Consider the following 14,039-nt stretch of genomic DNA (forward strand, 5'->3'; position numbering starts at 1 on the left):
TGGACCAGTGCTAAAAACCCAGTGGTAGCAATAGTACTGTATAAAGCTGTACTGGGCCAGTTTTGATACTTAGATCTGGTCTCTTTGCAGCTCAGGAGGTGCAAAGGAGTGGATGGCAGATAATTCGTAGTCAGAGTGGAACTCCCTTCTCATGCAAGTCATAGTCATAGATTTTAAGGTCAAAAGGGACCATTATGATCATTTTGTGACAGCTCAAGGTCCTGTGCATGCCACTTTCCACATATGTAGGGGTCATATTGGGGGCAGGGAATAGATACGCTGATCTGCTACCCATATGCTCTAGGGCAGTTTTTCCAAGACTTCTATCAATTACTTACAATTACAGATTTGCAGCCATGTGACTTTATGACTATCCTTTAATATCCATGAGCTTTAATATTTTTTTGAAGAGTGTATGTGGGTGAAGGCAATCATGAATAACTGAACAAATTTAAGAGCTGCAGTTAAACCTTGGTGCGAACACTTACCACTAGTGCTGCCTAGTGCTCAGGCCAGGGTTTGGGAGATGTCGTCTTTCCAGGTGTTCCCCTTTCTCAGTATTGCTCCATCTGGTGGTGGAGCTCTGTTCTTTCAGAGGCTCAGCCCTCTGGCCAGGTCACTCAAAGGTGACCACCCCTTTTGGGGTATACAAAGTCCAACAATGTGACTTCTGAAGTCAGCAAGGGCTTTGGAAATTCCCCCTTGGGTCAAGTATCTGTTAGTCTATAAGGTGCCACAGGACTCTTTGTTGCTCCCCTTGGGTCAGTGTCTTCCCCAGCTAGGTTCTTCACTGAGGGATAGACATCTGCTATAGTTCTCTCTTTAAATCTTGGTAGGGGAGCCTGGGCCCACCCTCTCCACCAAGCTCCAATCGCAGCTAAACCCTACAGTATGGCGTGTTTTATAGCTGCCTCCCTAGATCACTTCCTACCACTGCCTGTTCTTCCCACAGGGTAAAGTAAATAACAGAACACAGAGATAAAGTTTCTGACCTTCAAAAGTCACCAGTCCCTCCTTTGCAAGTTGGTCAGATCAGTATCAGCAGGCCTGAGGCAGCAAGAGTACCTGTGGTGTTCCTTCCTGGGAGAGGAGTTCAGGTCACCTGCCTGTCTGCCACTGAGCTAATTTGCTTCCCTTTTTAAGCTCTTCCTCCAGCCTATGAAGGCTTTGTAGCTGGGGTAGGTCTGAGTCACACAGGCCAGAGCAGCTCCTTAACCCCTCCTCCAGTGTGGGGTTTGTATACCTCCATCACAGTTGAGCTATATAAGAAGCTAATAGAAAGCAGGAGATTTTCAGTGTTAAGATAAAGGACAAATGGTGTCTTGTGAAAGCTTTAATTCCCCTGTTGATTGAGGATTTCCCAGCTCCATGTTAGCTTCATCAAATGAAAAGTCTTAAAAATGCATGTCATGCTCATGAAAGGTGTTGGATTGTCAGCCTGAGGCCTTGTCTGCACAACGGAGGTAAGTCGACTTAAGTTACACAACTCCAGCTATGTGACTAACATAGCTTGAGTCGATGCAGCTTAGGTCGACTTACTGCGATGTCTACACCACACTGGGTCGACGGGAGACACTCTCCCGTCAACTTACCGTACACTTCTCATTCCTGTGGAGTACTGGAATTGACGGGAGAGCAATCTGCAGTCGATTTAGCAGTTCTTCACTAGACCCGCTAAATTGACCCCCGGTAAATGGATCACCACAGAGTTGATTCCCCGGTAAGTGTAAATATAACCCACACCTCCTGGGTCTAGTGTTCTGTCCCATTTAGTGTTACCGAGACTACTTAGAGAGAGATTAATGAGTCTGCTCTACAGCCTTAGCTAACAGCCATATGTCTTTTAGCTCATGCAGGAGAGGCTCATATATTTAGCTCCAGAGGTCCCAGGTTCGATCCCACCCTCTGATGACCGGGGTCTGTCGGCGTTATATAGACATGCCCTGAAGTCTTCTATCTAGCTCAAGAAAGTACAGCGTAGGTAGTAGAAGCAGTACAAGCTTCCTCACACTACCTTGACAATGTACCTGAGCCTTCACTTGTAGGAGTGAGTTAATAGCTTCATCTTCGCTCCTATTCAGTCCTCATCTTCTCAAATGAGATTTCCAACAAGTGTGCCAATTGCAGGTGGAATTTTTGTAGTCATATGTGCCTGTACACTATGAATTAAACTACCACCACAAATTTATTTTGTGTGGGCAGCTGAGCAATAATAACTTACTTAATAAAAGTTTAAGCCAATGAGTATGTGATAAAATAGTGTGCAGACAATTACCAGTCTTCTGAGCCATCCTCTGTGTAGGCTCTTATTCCCCAGATTTGATTATTAAGCCCCTAAAATTAAGACACCCCTTAAAATGCAATACAGGAAAATTACTGACAAAGCTTTTTTGTAATGATTTGCAAACCTAGGGTTGGACTCTGAGTGAAAAAGTCTCTCAAAGCCTATGTTTAAGGAAGATAAAGAAAATGCTGACATTTTGAGGCTGTGGCATTTTTTATCGCCTATGTGTGTATGATAATACACACATTCTAAATAATGATATTGAAATATAAAGAATTGCAGAATGTTCAGATTAAGAGTTTTGTTAGTTACACTTTAGTAATTTACAATTATGGATAGTGAATGAGTTTAGATAAGGTTACATTTAGGCCAAAGCTTTGCCTGACACGAGTGCTGTTCTTCCAATTCTCCTTTTTCATGGAATTGCAGATGTAATTGATGACAGGACAAAGACAACATGTGCTGGAAGATTTTAGGTAAAATATATAAACCTATAATGACAAGAAGCCCGCTTTACTGGGAAATCCCAAGAGCAGGGTGACACAGATGTAGAATGGTATGAAAATTGTATAAGTAGCAAAAGTTGTGTAAATTGAAACTTGCACATGCATATTACCTAAAACAAATGATTAGTGTGCTTAATGTTGATTGGAGAAAGGTTAAGTAATGCATGATGAGGAAATATATAAAAAGACCCAAGTGATAAAGGTCCAAATTGGGCAAACACCAGGCCAGAAACTGAAGGAACAGGACTGAAGGACCAGATCTGAGGCAGTGACTACCATCATGAAGTACAGGAGACCTTCCCAGTGCCCAGGAATGTGGTAACTTGGGCCCTCTACCAAGTCCATCTTATCCATTTGTCTGGCATAAACATATGGGCAGACATTATAACAACAAATCTGTCTGAAATTGTATAAATTAAGGTCAAAATTAATTAAGCCTAAATTGGATGGATTTGTGACTCAGTTTCCCACCTTGCACTCCCAACACAAGTCACAGGATATTATTTTGTTTTAACCCTTTTCCTGCCATCAACTCCCCAATCCAACTTCTTCACTTGTCTTGCCCTGGCCTCATCTCTGTCCCTTCTCTTAAACTTGCTACCATTTCCTTAGCTCCTGTCATTTAACATAGCCATCTTGTATCTCTCAGGCTCACTGATTTTCCCCATCACATTGCAGATCTCAGTTGAAAACATTTTACTTCCATCTCAATGCCTCTTAGGCTACATCTACACTACAAGCTAGGAGTGTGATTCCTAGCTCATGTAGGCATACTCTGGCTGGCTCCTTTCGAGCTAGCACAAGTATAAATAGCTCTGGTAGCACGGGCAGCAGCAGTGGTGATATGGCTTAGTGGGGCCGAGTACATACTCACCTGAACCCCATGGGTATGTACTTGTCATGGCCCATGGTACCACAGCTACACTACTATTTATGTTTGTGCTACCTCTCAAGCTCCTGCAAGTAAGTCTACAAGAGCAGGGGATCACACCCCTAGTTCATAGTGTAGATGTTGTCTTAATTTGTCCCTCCTTCTGCTGTAAAGCAGCTTTGTCTGCTGTAAGGAAAATAGATTAGACATGTGTAAATATACTCTGTAATCAGACTGTGCTAGGATTTTCTTTGAGTTTACTAACTGAAATATGCATAAATCAGTCTCCAGTTCTCAGTATTGTCTTACATGCTGTTCAAATCAAGTTTTCATTTAACAGATTCAGTGTAAGCCCTCTTTGAATGAAAGTCTCTAAACCCCGGAATCAGTGATCATTTTACTCACGTGAGTAGTGCCTTTGACAATCTGGTCTTTTGATTACACCAATATTGGGGAAGAAAATATGACTTTGTATATGGTTTTTATAGAACCTAGTACAAGGACGCCCCAATATTGATTGCGACCCTCTGGTTGCTACTATAATATAAATAATCATTAATAAAAATATTATGAGGAAAAGATGTGGTATTTCAACTTATATTTAAACTATGATTGTCTGTCAGTTTCAAAAGATAAACCCTATTTAAAAAGTTTGAAGGCTGCCTTTTAAATCTCTCCTTCCTAGTCTCATTCTCATTCTGTAAGGACCTCAGCATTTCTTCCTGGTTCTTAAGTTTATTTTCTTTTTCCTGTTGTCTGTGGTTGGCACTAGTCTGTTTACAAACACCACAAAAATTTCTAGTTGAGTTACTTCTTTTCTTTACTTAAGGCTCTCCGACAATAAATTTCCTTCCACTACAAAGCCATAGTAGAACTTGCAGGTCTCAGGGCAATGGTGCTAGAACCAACTTTGGGTTTCATAGCCAAAATTTAACCTTACCTATTATACTGCCCCCCAGTTCTGATGAAGGATTGAGTACATTTCTCCTAAGTAATACAAAACCTCAGCTATCTTACTCTTCTAACATCCATATACCATGTTTCCCACACACACTGATTATACCAGACGAACACATTGAAGGAGATAAAGTTAGGTCTATTATCCACGTACCGTGGGAAGGGACCTCAGGGGCTCATTGACAGCATCCTTGTAGTCTGTTAACTCTACAAACTTAACGTTGTACTAACAAATTAGAGGCTTCACCGGAGATAACTTCAACAACCACCAGCTAGGTGACATAATTCACAGAAAATAGTCCACAAAGTCCATGGAGTCTATAAAAATACCAGTATACATTTATTTTCACTGGAATACAAAGATTCCCCAAAGCAAATCTCTAAAACAGAAGTCACAGAAATGAACCCCTGGACCTGGATCTCAAGCACAAAATTTAAAGGAAATAGACTCTCCTCGGAATCAGAGGAAGTAAATTGACAGGATATTTAAGGCCCTGTTTGCCTCTAGCAGGCTGCTTAAGTTACCCAACCAGACCTCTTCTCTGAGCTCCCTTACTTAAAAATAAATAAATCTGGCCAACAAGGCAATTTTTTAAAAGTGCCCACAACTCCCCCCATGATCTCTTCCACTAATTACAGCTGCCGTTTTCCTCACCTACCTTCCAAATGGTTTCTTTCTCACAAACATTCCTACAGATACCTCTCTTCAGGCTCACTCATCCCGATACAAACAAACCACAAAGGGCAGAGGGAAAGTGTTAGTGACTAAGTTTCTCAAACATTCAGTTCTGAGACCACACTCATATGACTTCACATTATTGCAAGATCTGCCTATGCTCCTTCCAGCAGGTTCACATCAGTGGACCCCTGCCAGTCTAGAAAAAGCGACCAGCTCTTTATTTGTGCTCATGTTCAAGATAAATGTCTAAGGGTTGTCATTTTCCAGATCTATTAATTCAGTGTTGAGATGGTACTCACTTCACAGACAACATGATCTCCAGCCTGAAGAGATGGACTTCCATAAAAGAATATCAAGTACACACTCTCTTTCTTTTTAAATAAACAAAATGGAACTGATTCTTCTCTTACCCACTGTTTACTACTGACCTAGATGGTGAATGAACTCAGACTTTCAATATCTTTATATCTTTTCCCAGTCTGCAGAGATCTAACTGAATTTGGTGCTTGCATATTTGAATACTCAGGTATAATACCTGTTGGGTAAAATTTTGAAGAGCACTTAACTGACTTTGGTGTCTAGGTCCCATTGGCATTTAATGGGATGTTGGTGTAAATCAGGCACTTTGAAAAATTCACAGGTCACTTGACTTTAAAGTCCTTAATGCAAGAGGTAGAGTAATTGTCTACAGTGCCTTAAGGGTCTAAGGCTTGATCTAAAGCCCACTGAAGTGAATGGAAGTGTGTCAGGACCCTAAAGAGCAGCCATCCATAAATGGGATAGACTGGGATTCTACAGCTAGCCTGAGTTTTTGCACCATCACTCATCACTTCACACCAATACCTATAATCTGTGCCATTGCATGAATAATTTCTGTTAAACAGAGCCCTTTATGTAGCTCAGATCTATAAGTACAATTGGATTCCATGTCAGATAGGAGGCATAGGAGTGATGGAATGAGGAGATAAATTTTGTTTGCAATTAAACAAATTAACTTTAGCAATTAAACAAATTACAAATTATTTTTAGCAATTAAAATATAATTTATGGCCACCATTTTTAAACTTGGGTGCCTAGGCACCTAAATCCCTATTTAAACACCTACTTTATAGTGGCTTGATTTTCAAAAGTGCTGAGCACTCAGAACTCTCATTGACTTCAGGGAACTATGAGTGCCTTGACTTGCTCAGGATGGGACATGGAAGAAGTAAAGAGATGAAACTAAGCAAAGGAAATTTTTTGGCAAGATAGCTGGAAAATGTTCTTACCAGGAGGTCTTTTAAACTACAAAACCTTCCAAGAGCTGTGACGGATGATGCATCACTAAAGGAATTTAAAATAAGACTGAATGAACTGCTCAGTAATAGGAGACAATCCTGTCTTGGGAGAGAGAGATTGAGAAAACAATTTAATGGGGCTTTTCTAGCTCTGATTTCTTTCCTATCGAGGGGCTCTCACCCTCCCATTTATTACTTTCATAGGGAAGTGGAGGGAAATTGAGATGGAGAGACTTCTTCTCTTTGGTTGGTGGGAGCAAAGATTGGGCTGAGAACCCTGCCACTGCTTAAATTGTAATGAAAGAGGCGCCAGGGCTCAGCCCTGGCAAGCCCCACCACAAATTAAGCACCGATTGGGCAGCCAGAGAGTGATGGCTACTGGCCGGGCACCCAGCTCTGAAGGCAGTGCTGCCGCCAGCAGCAGTGCAGAAGTAAGGGTGGCAATACACCATATCCTGCTACTCTTATTTCTGCACTGCTGCTGATGGCAGTGCTGTCTTCAGAGCTTGGCATCTGGAGCGTGGTGGCTGCTGTCTAGGAGCCCAGAGATGCCAGGGCTATGAATGGCCAAGCCTAGAGGTGCCGGGACTCAGTCCAGAGAAACCCCGGCACAAATTAAGCACTGAACCCTGCACTACCATTTAGCAGGAAGTGAGCCACAAGAAGCTAGCCCTGTTTCGATCCTTAATCGTTGGAATTTGGTAAAGAGAGCCACTCCATGTCTTGATGAAATGGGAGCTTACTGGGCAACTCATAAAGAGAACAGAGTGCATGGGATTCATTATATTCACCACTAGCATTCGGTGGTGTAATATATTTACTGGTTTAATTCAGACATCACAAAGGAAGGGTAGCAGGTGCAAAATTGTCTCTCTTAAATAAGAGAAGCCCTACAGTAGTGATGTAGGTTCCTTTATTTTGCAGATGGAAGCAAGGCATAAGTATCACATATTAATCAACATCAAATATACTCAGCTGACATGCAGCTGAGGCTTTCAGTGAGTGGAGGTAAATTTCTCAGGGAAGACACACAGGAAACATGAGTGTGGGGAGAGCTGGGTGTCTGCAAATGGGGGCCGTGCATAGGGGAGATAGATTAAGGGGAGTCATCTCTGTAGGGGAGAGTCAGCCACCTTTTCACCATGTCTGGAGCAGGGAAGGAAGATGATCATTAGCAGGCAGTTTGCAAACATTCCTGAGAGCAACCAGCTCATTGTGGACCTTGTATTTTGGGAACATTTAAAACCATCTCAAGCATTTTTCCATAAAGGCAGATCCCTGGCTTAGCAGAAATCTTCCTCCCTATTTTAAAAGGAACAGTACAGTTCCCCTGCATTACATCAGTGAGTGTTTATGACCTTAGGGCCAGATTCTATGCTAGTATTCAGCATTTATTTCAATAGACCTATGCAAACTTACACCATCTGACTCTGGCCTACTGTTTGACTGCTGGGAAATGTTTATTACATAGTTACCAAATGTTAGTTACAGTTACTGTCCTCGATCATCAAACCCTAAAACAATAACAACTCCTGTAAACCTGTATAATTCTGTTAGGTAATGAGCACCAAAACTTTGTGGAGTGGGGACTGCACCTTGATGCAACCTTGCACATTCCAATGACCCTCAGAGCTGGGCGGGTAGGAACTTTTACTCCTGGCAGGGCCGTCCAAACTGAGCATGTCAAAGGGTAGGGACCAAACAAGAAGCAGCTCACTGATGATCCAGGTTAGGGGCTAAATGAGAGGTCAAAAACCTGTCCTCATAAAGAAGTTATAGAAACACAACAAGCTAGTCCTTCTGGCAAACAGCATGATAGACAGGGATGGCATTGCTTTGTTTGTGCCCTAATCAACATCTGATGCCACAGGAAGGATTCAGATTCAGAACCCCCAACATATAATATTTAATACAAGTCTTGTTTTTATTATCTAAATCTAACATTAGTTAACATTCTTTTATTCTTCATATTTTCTTAGCACTCAGTGCTGACTCAGGCAAACCCCCATTGCCTCTTTGGGAGTTTGCCTAAGTCCTTACAGCAGGAGTGGACTATAATCAGTTTAATCATTTTCTCTTTTAGTCTTTTCTCCTTAATTATCTTTCTTCCATTCTTGCTTTTCTCTTATTCCCCTTTCCTTCCCTCCTCCTTTCCTTCATCTCTGTTCCAACAGTTATAGAAAGAGCTTTGGGGCTGAAATACCTGTATCCCGTGTATCCATTGTTCTATAATGCAACCTCAGGAAACAGCCTTGCTCTATCCCACTTTATGGGGCACCGTGGATGTTTCTTCCATCCCAACTTTCTCCATTTCTCGGTTTTGTCCCACTACCATAGTGGCACCACCATGAGAGCCTCCAACCTGTATCAGAGCCAAGTGAGGAAAGCTAAGAGAAACAGAGGCTATTGGCTATAATCTCAAGGATTCGCTCTAAAAAATTCAGGGGCACATCTTGGACCACATGTGAAGATGGGGAGAAATCATGTGTTAAATATGGTATATTAAATTACACAGAAAACTGTTGAGTCAACTGTATGCAATAGCCACCACCCCAATAGACCTGTCTCAATGATGAATAGTTAAAAATATCCTAAATAACCATTGCATTTATGCATTGTACTTTTTGGAAAAGCAAAATAAGTGAAGTTCAGATTACCTCTGCCTGGTCCACGGGGAGGTTTTCATTGTAGTCATAAAGATTATCCAAGTCTTCCAATGCTACATCATAGGTTTCAGAGTCATAAGTTAAGGTATCTATTGTAGGAGCAGCCACAATGGTCTCAAAGATAAAAAGTCCCAGAAAAATATTTGCAAATGTCTTCATTGTTCAATTCTTTCTAAATGGAAACATAATATGCATAAATACACAATTGCAAATAACCTGCAAAATTTCAATCTTATACAAGCAGGATATGCAATTTTAGCAAGAATTCTGAAGGCTGAGGAGCTTTCGTAAAAATTCCAGGATCATTGATTGAAAGTATTTATTAATTGATGATTATGTTAATGTGAATATACCTTACAATTTCATTTGAATCAGGATCATTCAGTCAGATCCACTGCTGGTATATATCAGCATAGCTCTGCAGACTTCATTGGGCATGTACTGATTTACCACAGCTTAGTATCTGGCCCACTGATTTTCACGTGTTTCAAGAGAACATTAACAGAGGATTTCTTGACAAAACTTGCCTCTATGAGAATAGCTCTGAAAAGCTGAAAGAGGAATACATTTTGACTCTCATAACGTTGGCCCTTTCAATTCCAGCATAAAATGACGTTTGAGAAGCTAATCAAGGGCCAAATTAGTAGACTTTTTATACATCACGTCAATAATGATTCACCTTTCAAAATGTCCTGCAACAGAATTCTATATTTCCCCTACAAACCATAGAAGAATAGAATCTTTTTTCCACCATTCCAGTAGTATCTTATTTCAAGTACTTTTACTCTGTTTACCAATATGTTGAAATATGGCATTTCAACTGGTTGGAAGGCATGATATATTTTAAAAATATCCCTTCTGCAGATCTCCAACTGAAAAAAATAAAAACAGTATGTCCCCACCACTACTTAAAGGAATGCTGCATTTTTTCTTACCCACTCGATCCATTCTTTTAACTAGCTCCAATAAGAAGTGGTGGTGTGATAGTCACCTCGTTTCCCCAGCTAGAATATCGAACATGTGAAATTGATTTAAATGTTCCATATTTTAATAAAATCAGTAGAAAATAGGATAGGACTGAATATTAACATTCCTTCCCTCTCACGCTTAAGTGATCCATTCACTAATATCTAAAATATCCACGTGTATGGCTCTATTTAGCATTCCTTATTCAATCCTTTACTTACCTATAGCTATGATTGATTTCAACAGGAGTATTGACAGTAATAATTGCTGAATAGGTCCAATAAGGACTAATAAACTGTACTCCCTATGATACTATGTACAATCCTCAGTCATATTATGGTATTTTATTATTTCACTTATAAATTCTAGCTGCTTAAAAAACTACCCAGTGTATGAGAGATAAGAAATTCATGAGAACCTTTCCTTTTGAGGTTGCATAGTTTGAGCAACAGACTGAACTTCAGCTACTTGAAAGAAGGTCTTTATGAAGCAGGTTTAGGCACGAGGATATGAAATTCCAGTGGGGATGATGAACTGCACAAGGCACTCATTTTTCCTTCCAGTGCTTTTTCAAACAATTTTTTTATCTGCTTCTGGGAAAACCCAGAGACAGCTTAGCTAGTCTTTGAGCAAATCTTAATTGAATGGCAGCTTTTCAATGGTGTCTTATAAGATTATTAAAGTTTTGTTTTGTTTATACAAATAATTTTATTACAGAGCCTTCAAATATAAGAAGAATACATTCGTTATGGCCCTCACTCAGTTCTGTAGTCCCAGTTCTTTTAATTGTTGCTGCTGGTTTAATAGCCAAAGAAAACATGAAATAATTTGTTTTTCCTTGTCTTTATTTTCTGTTCCCTATTTTTGTCAGGATTGTTACTGGCCTCATTTTATGGTTGGCTTGATTCTGGCATTCATCCCCAAGGTCCAACAATAAAGTATGCTGTGTATTATCACTAATGTATCAGGCATAGGTTTCTTTTTGCCTTGTGTAAACTTTTCTGAGCAGTTCCTGTATATCAATATTACATGTAATTAATCGTTTAAGAATTGTCTGTTTTCTTTATGTTCAAATAATTTTAAAACCACTTTTACATTTCCTAGATATAAAAGTGTATGAGTTTTTAAAGACTTTATCTCATGTAACAAGAATATCAGCAACAAAATAAGTAATCAGTTATCTTCTCACCTCCATTAAACTGTATCTCTATAACTGTAGTACCTGGACCTGCTTGCAAAGTTTGTGTCTCTACTTTTTTTATGCAGCAGATATTGGAACACACTGTAATTATATTGGCATCTACTGTAGCTGTCAGTTCAAATATTTTATTGAAGATCATATACACCTTGCTCAGGAAGGAACTAAGAAATGTTTAAAGAAAAAAAATAAAGTAAATAGCATCAGTAGTCTACCTCATTTGAATTAGTATTTTCCATGATAGAATAAAACAAATATCAAAAAAAACTATTTCCATCTTTAAGAATCCAATTTACCAATCAAGAAAAGAAGTAGTAAAACTTACCTTTGGCTTCTACTTTCTCAAATGGCAGAGAGTTACTCAGAAAGCAGAGCCAGTGGTATTTGACCCTGACCAATGGCAGTGGGATTTTGGACCTGTGGGAGGGTGGTACAATTTTTACCCTCAAGTGGAGACCTCATTCTGAGAAGGTTTTTGGTCTTGATATTAATGTTGCTGAATCAAATTGAAGTGAAATCAAACAAAGCTTGTATTGTAAGCAAGTACAGTTTGCTTCAGAAGTTACAGAGCATGTTGCCTAAATAAATAAATAAATAAAATCCATCAATGTGCCTCAAATCTCAGGAGCAGAAAGAGAGAGAGACTTTTAATTTTAGAGCCCATTCATTATAAGTTCTGCAATAAAGGAAAAAGCAAAATACTTGCATTCTATGTATTACATCTGTGCAAGGATGTACCTGATGCTTTAATGCAATGAAACAAATGGAATCAAAGACTTAGAACAACAAGGTTTTTTACATTTAGAAGGGTTTGTCTTTATTACTATTTAATATTCAGATATTAAGTAAAGAATATACCTAATTACAGGATATCCCTGATGGTAAAAGAAAATGTAACAAAATCCAGGATAATATCTACATACTTTTAAAAAGTATTTGTATTGATTTTAACTTTGGGACAAATCCTGATTTAAATTACACCTGAGTGACTTCAATAGAATTATTCCAGATTCAGTTGAGTTATTCTGGATTTACAATGATTTAACTGAGAGTTGAATATGGCCCCTTATTACCAAGTGGAAAACATGTTTTGGCTAAGCCATTTAAAACATTCAGAAAGTAACACATAGCCAGGCTTCTGCAGGCAAACACTATGAGTCCCATTGAATTGAGAATGCATATTTTCCCTTGCTGTAAGTGCAAGACCCTAGCAAACTGGATTAAATATTAAATAGTTCTCCCTGCAAGTAATATTTCTTTTTTGGTTCAACATACCTGACAGTGTGAACTGAATTTGAGCCTAGTACAGATACTCTGCATTCATATGTACTGCTTAATATTTTCTTCTTACTGAGCACTCTTGCAGCAATATCCTTAGAAAGCACCTCATCCAAGTATTCTTTTCCCAGTCTTTGGGAAATAGCTCTTGTTTAAATGATGGTGGTCTCTATCTCATGATAATATCCCCTCTCTTCAATTGCCCTTTTGTTTTAAAGAACATTCATTCTGCTCTCTGAAGGTAGGTCTTAACTAAGAGAATAGGGTATTTGTCATTTCATTTTCCTGGGTCTCCTTCCATTATATCAATAGCTTCCTCCATTAGACAATTGAGATAGTGAATGCTGAAGTAGGCCCACTCTACAATATGCTCTTTCTGCAAATAATTCCATCTCTTTGCTCTTGAATCAAGCAACACTAGTCTCAAACCTAAGGTATTGTACTTGGGCTCTGAGAGGAGTGAACTGATTTCATTTTGAGCATTTACCACTTGGCCTCAAAGCAAGCAGTTGTACCTTTCATGCACTGTGCAGCAAATGAGTAAGCACCGTCCTGAGCAATCTAGCGCTGATTTTCTACCTCCGTTGGTTATACAAGTGTTTTTTTTTAACCTGCTGATTGGGTACTAGGGTGACCTATGCTCTATCTTTACATTAAAATTTATTTTGAATTGATTTAAAGGATTTTTTCTACTTCAGTTCACTTTCCATAATTCTTTTTCCTTTACAGAATTATTCTTTCCAGACAGGCAGGCTGGTCAGTGATTGAATTTCTTTTACACAGAAGGCCCTGATCCTTCACGCTTTGGCGAGCCTGGCTAAGGCAGGTAACTGTTTAAGGTAAGCTCATCATAAAGGGAGATCCATGTTTCTAATACTCCTCACATAGTAAGGTTGATTTAGACATATTGTAGCCTAGGACCTGCAACTCGTTATATCTGTGGCTCTGTAGGAGTGGTGCTTTGGTGATTTGCAGTTATCAGGACAAACAAAATTTAAATCCCCTTGGCTGCGGGCCTCAGCTTAAATCCTTTGTTTGGTTTCTGGAGTCCTCCCAGACTACAATATGCTTTATTGACTATACAGCAATACATTCACTCTCAAACATTATATTATTATTATTTTAGTAGCCTCTGGAAGGCCTAACTGAGATCAGAGCCCCATTGTGCTGGGCACTGTGCAAACTCATGGTAAAAGACATTCCGTGGCCGGAAAAAAAAAATGCTTACAGACTAAACAGGTAGAAAAAGGAAGTATTGTTAGTTTCATTTTACAGATGGGGAACCAAAGCATATAGAGATTAAGTGATATACTCATAGTCACACAGGAAGTCTGTAGATGAGCCAGAAATTGACCCC

At 39.5% G+C, this 14,039-nt stretch overlaps 1 protein-coding gene across 2 annotated transcripts in view; it reads right to left on the minus strand.

Moving 5' to 3' along the window:
- Positions 1–11,897, minus strand: part of EPYC (epiphycan) — a 32,939-nt gene extending 21,042 nt beyond the window's left edge. Inside the window, exons 1-2 of one of the 2 annotated variants that reach the window (XM_005279139.4) lie at positions 11,730–11,897; positions 9,232–9,412 (exon numbers count right to left, since the gene is read on the minus strand). In XM_005279139.4, the coding sequence (XP_005279196.2) occupies positions 9,232–9,399 (168 nt within the window). In that variant the 5' untranslated portion in view covers positions 9,400–9,412; positions 11,730–11,897. Of the gene's footprint in view, positions 1–9,231; positions 9,413–10,427; positions 10,563–11,729 lie in introns of those variants that run through there. The other variant, XM_005279142.4, reaches the window with a different exon arrangement.
- Between the last annotated feature and the right edge of the window lie 2,142 nt (positions 11,898–14,039).

The sequence above is a fragment of the Chrysemys picta genome, chromosome 1 (assembly GCF_011386835.1).
Source record: "Chrysemys picta bellii isolate R12L10 chromosome 1, ASM1138683v2, whole genome shotgun sequence".
Classification (NCBI taxonomy): Eukaryota; Metazoa; Chordata; order Testudines; family Emydidae; genus Chrysemys; species Chrysemys picta.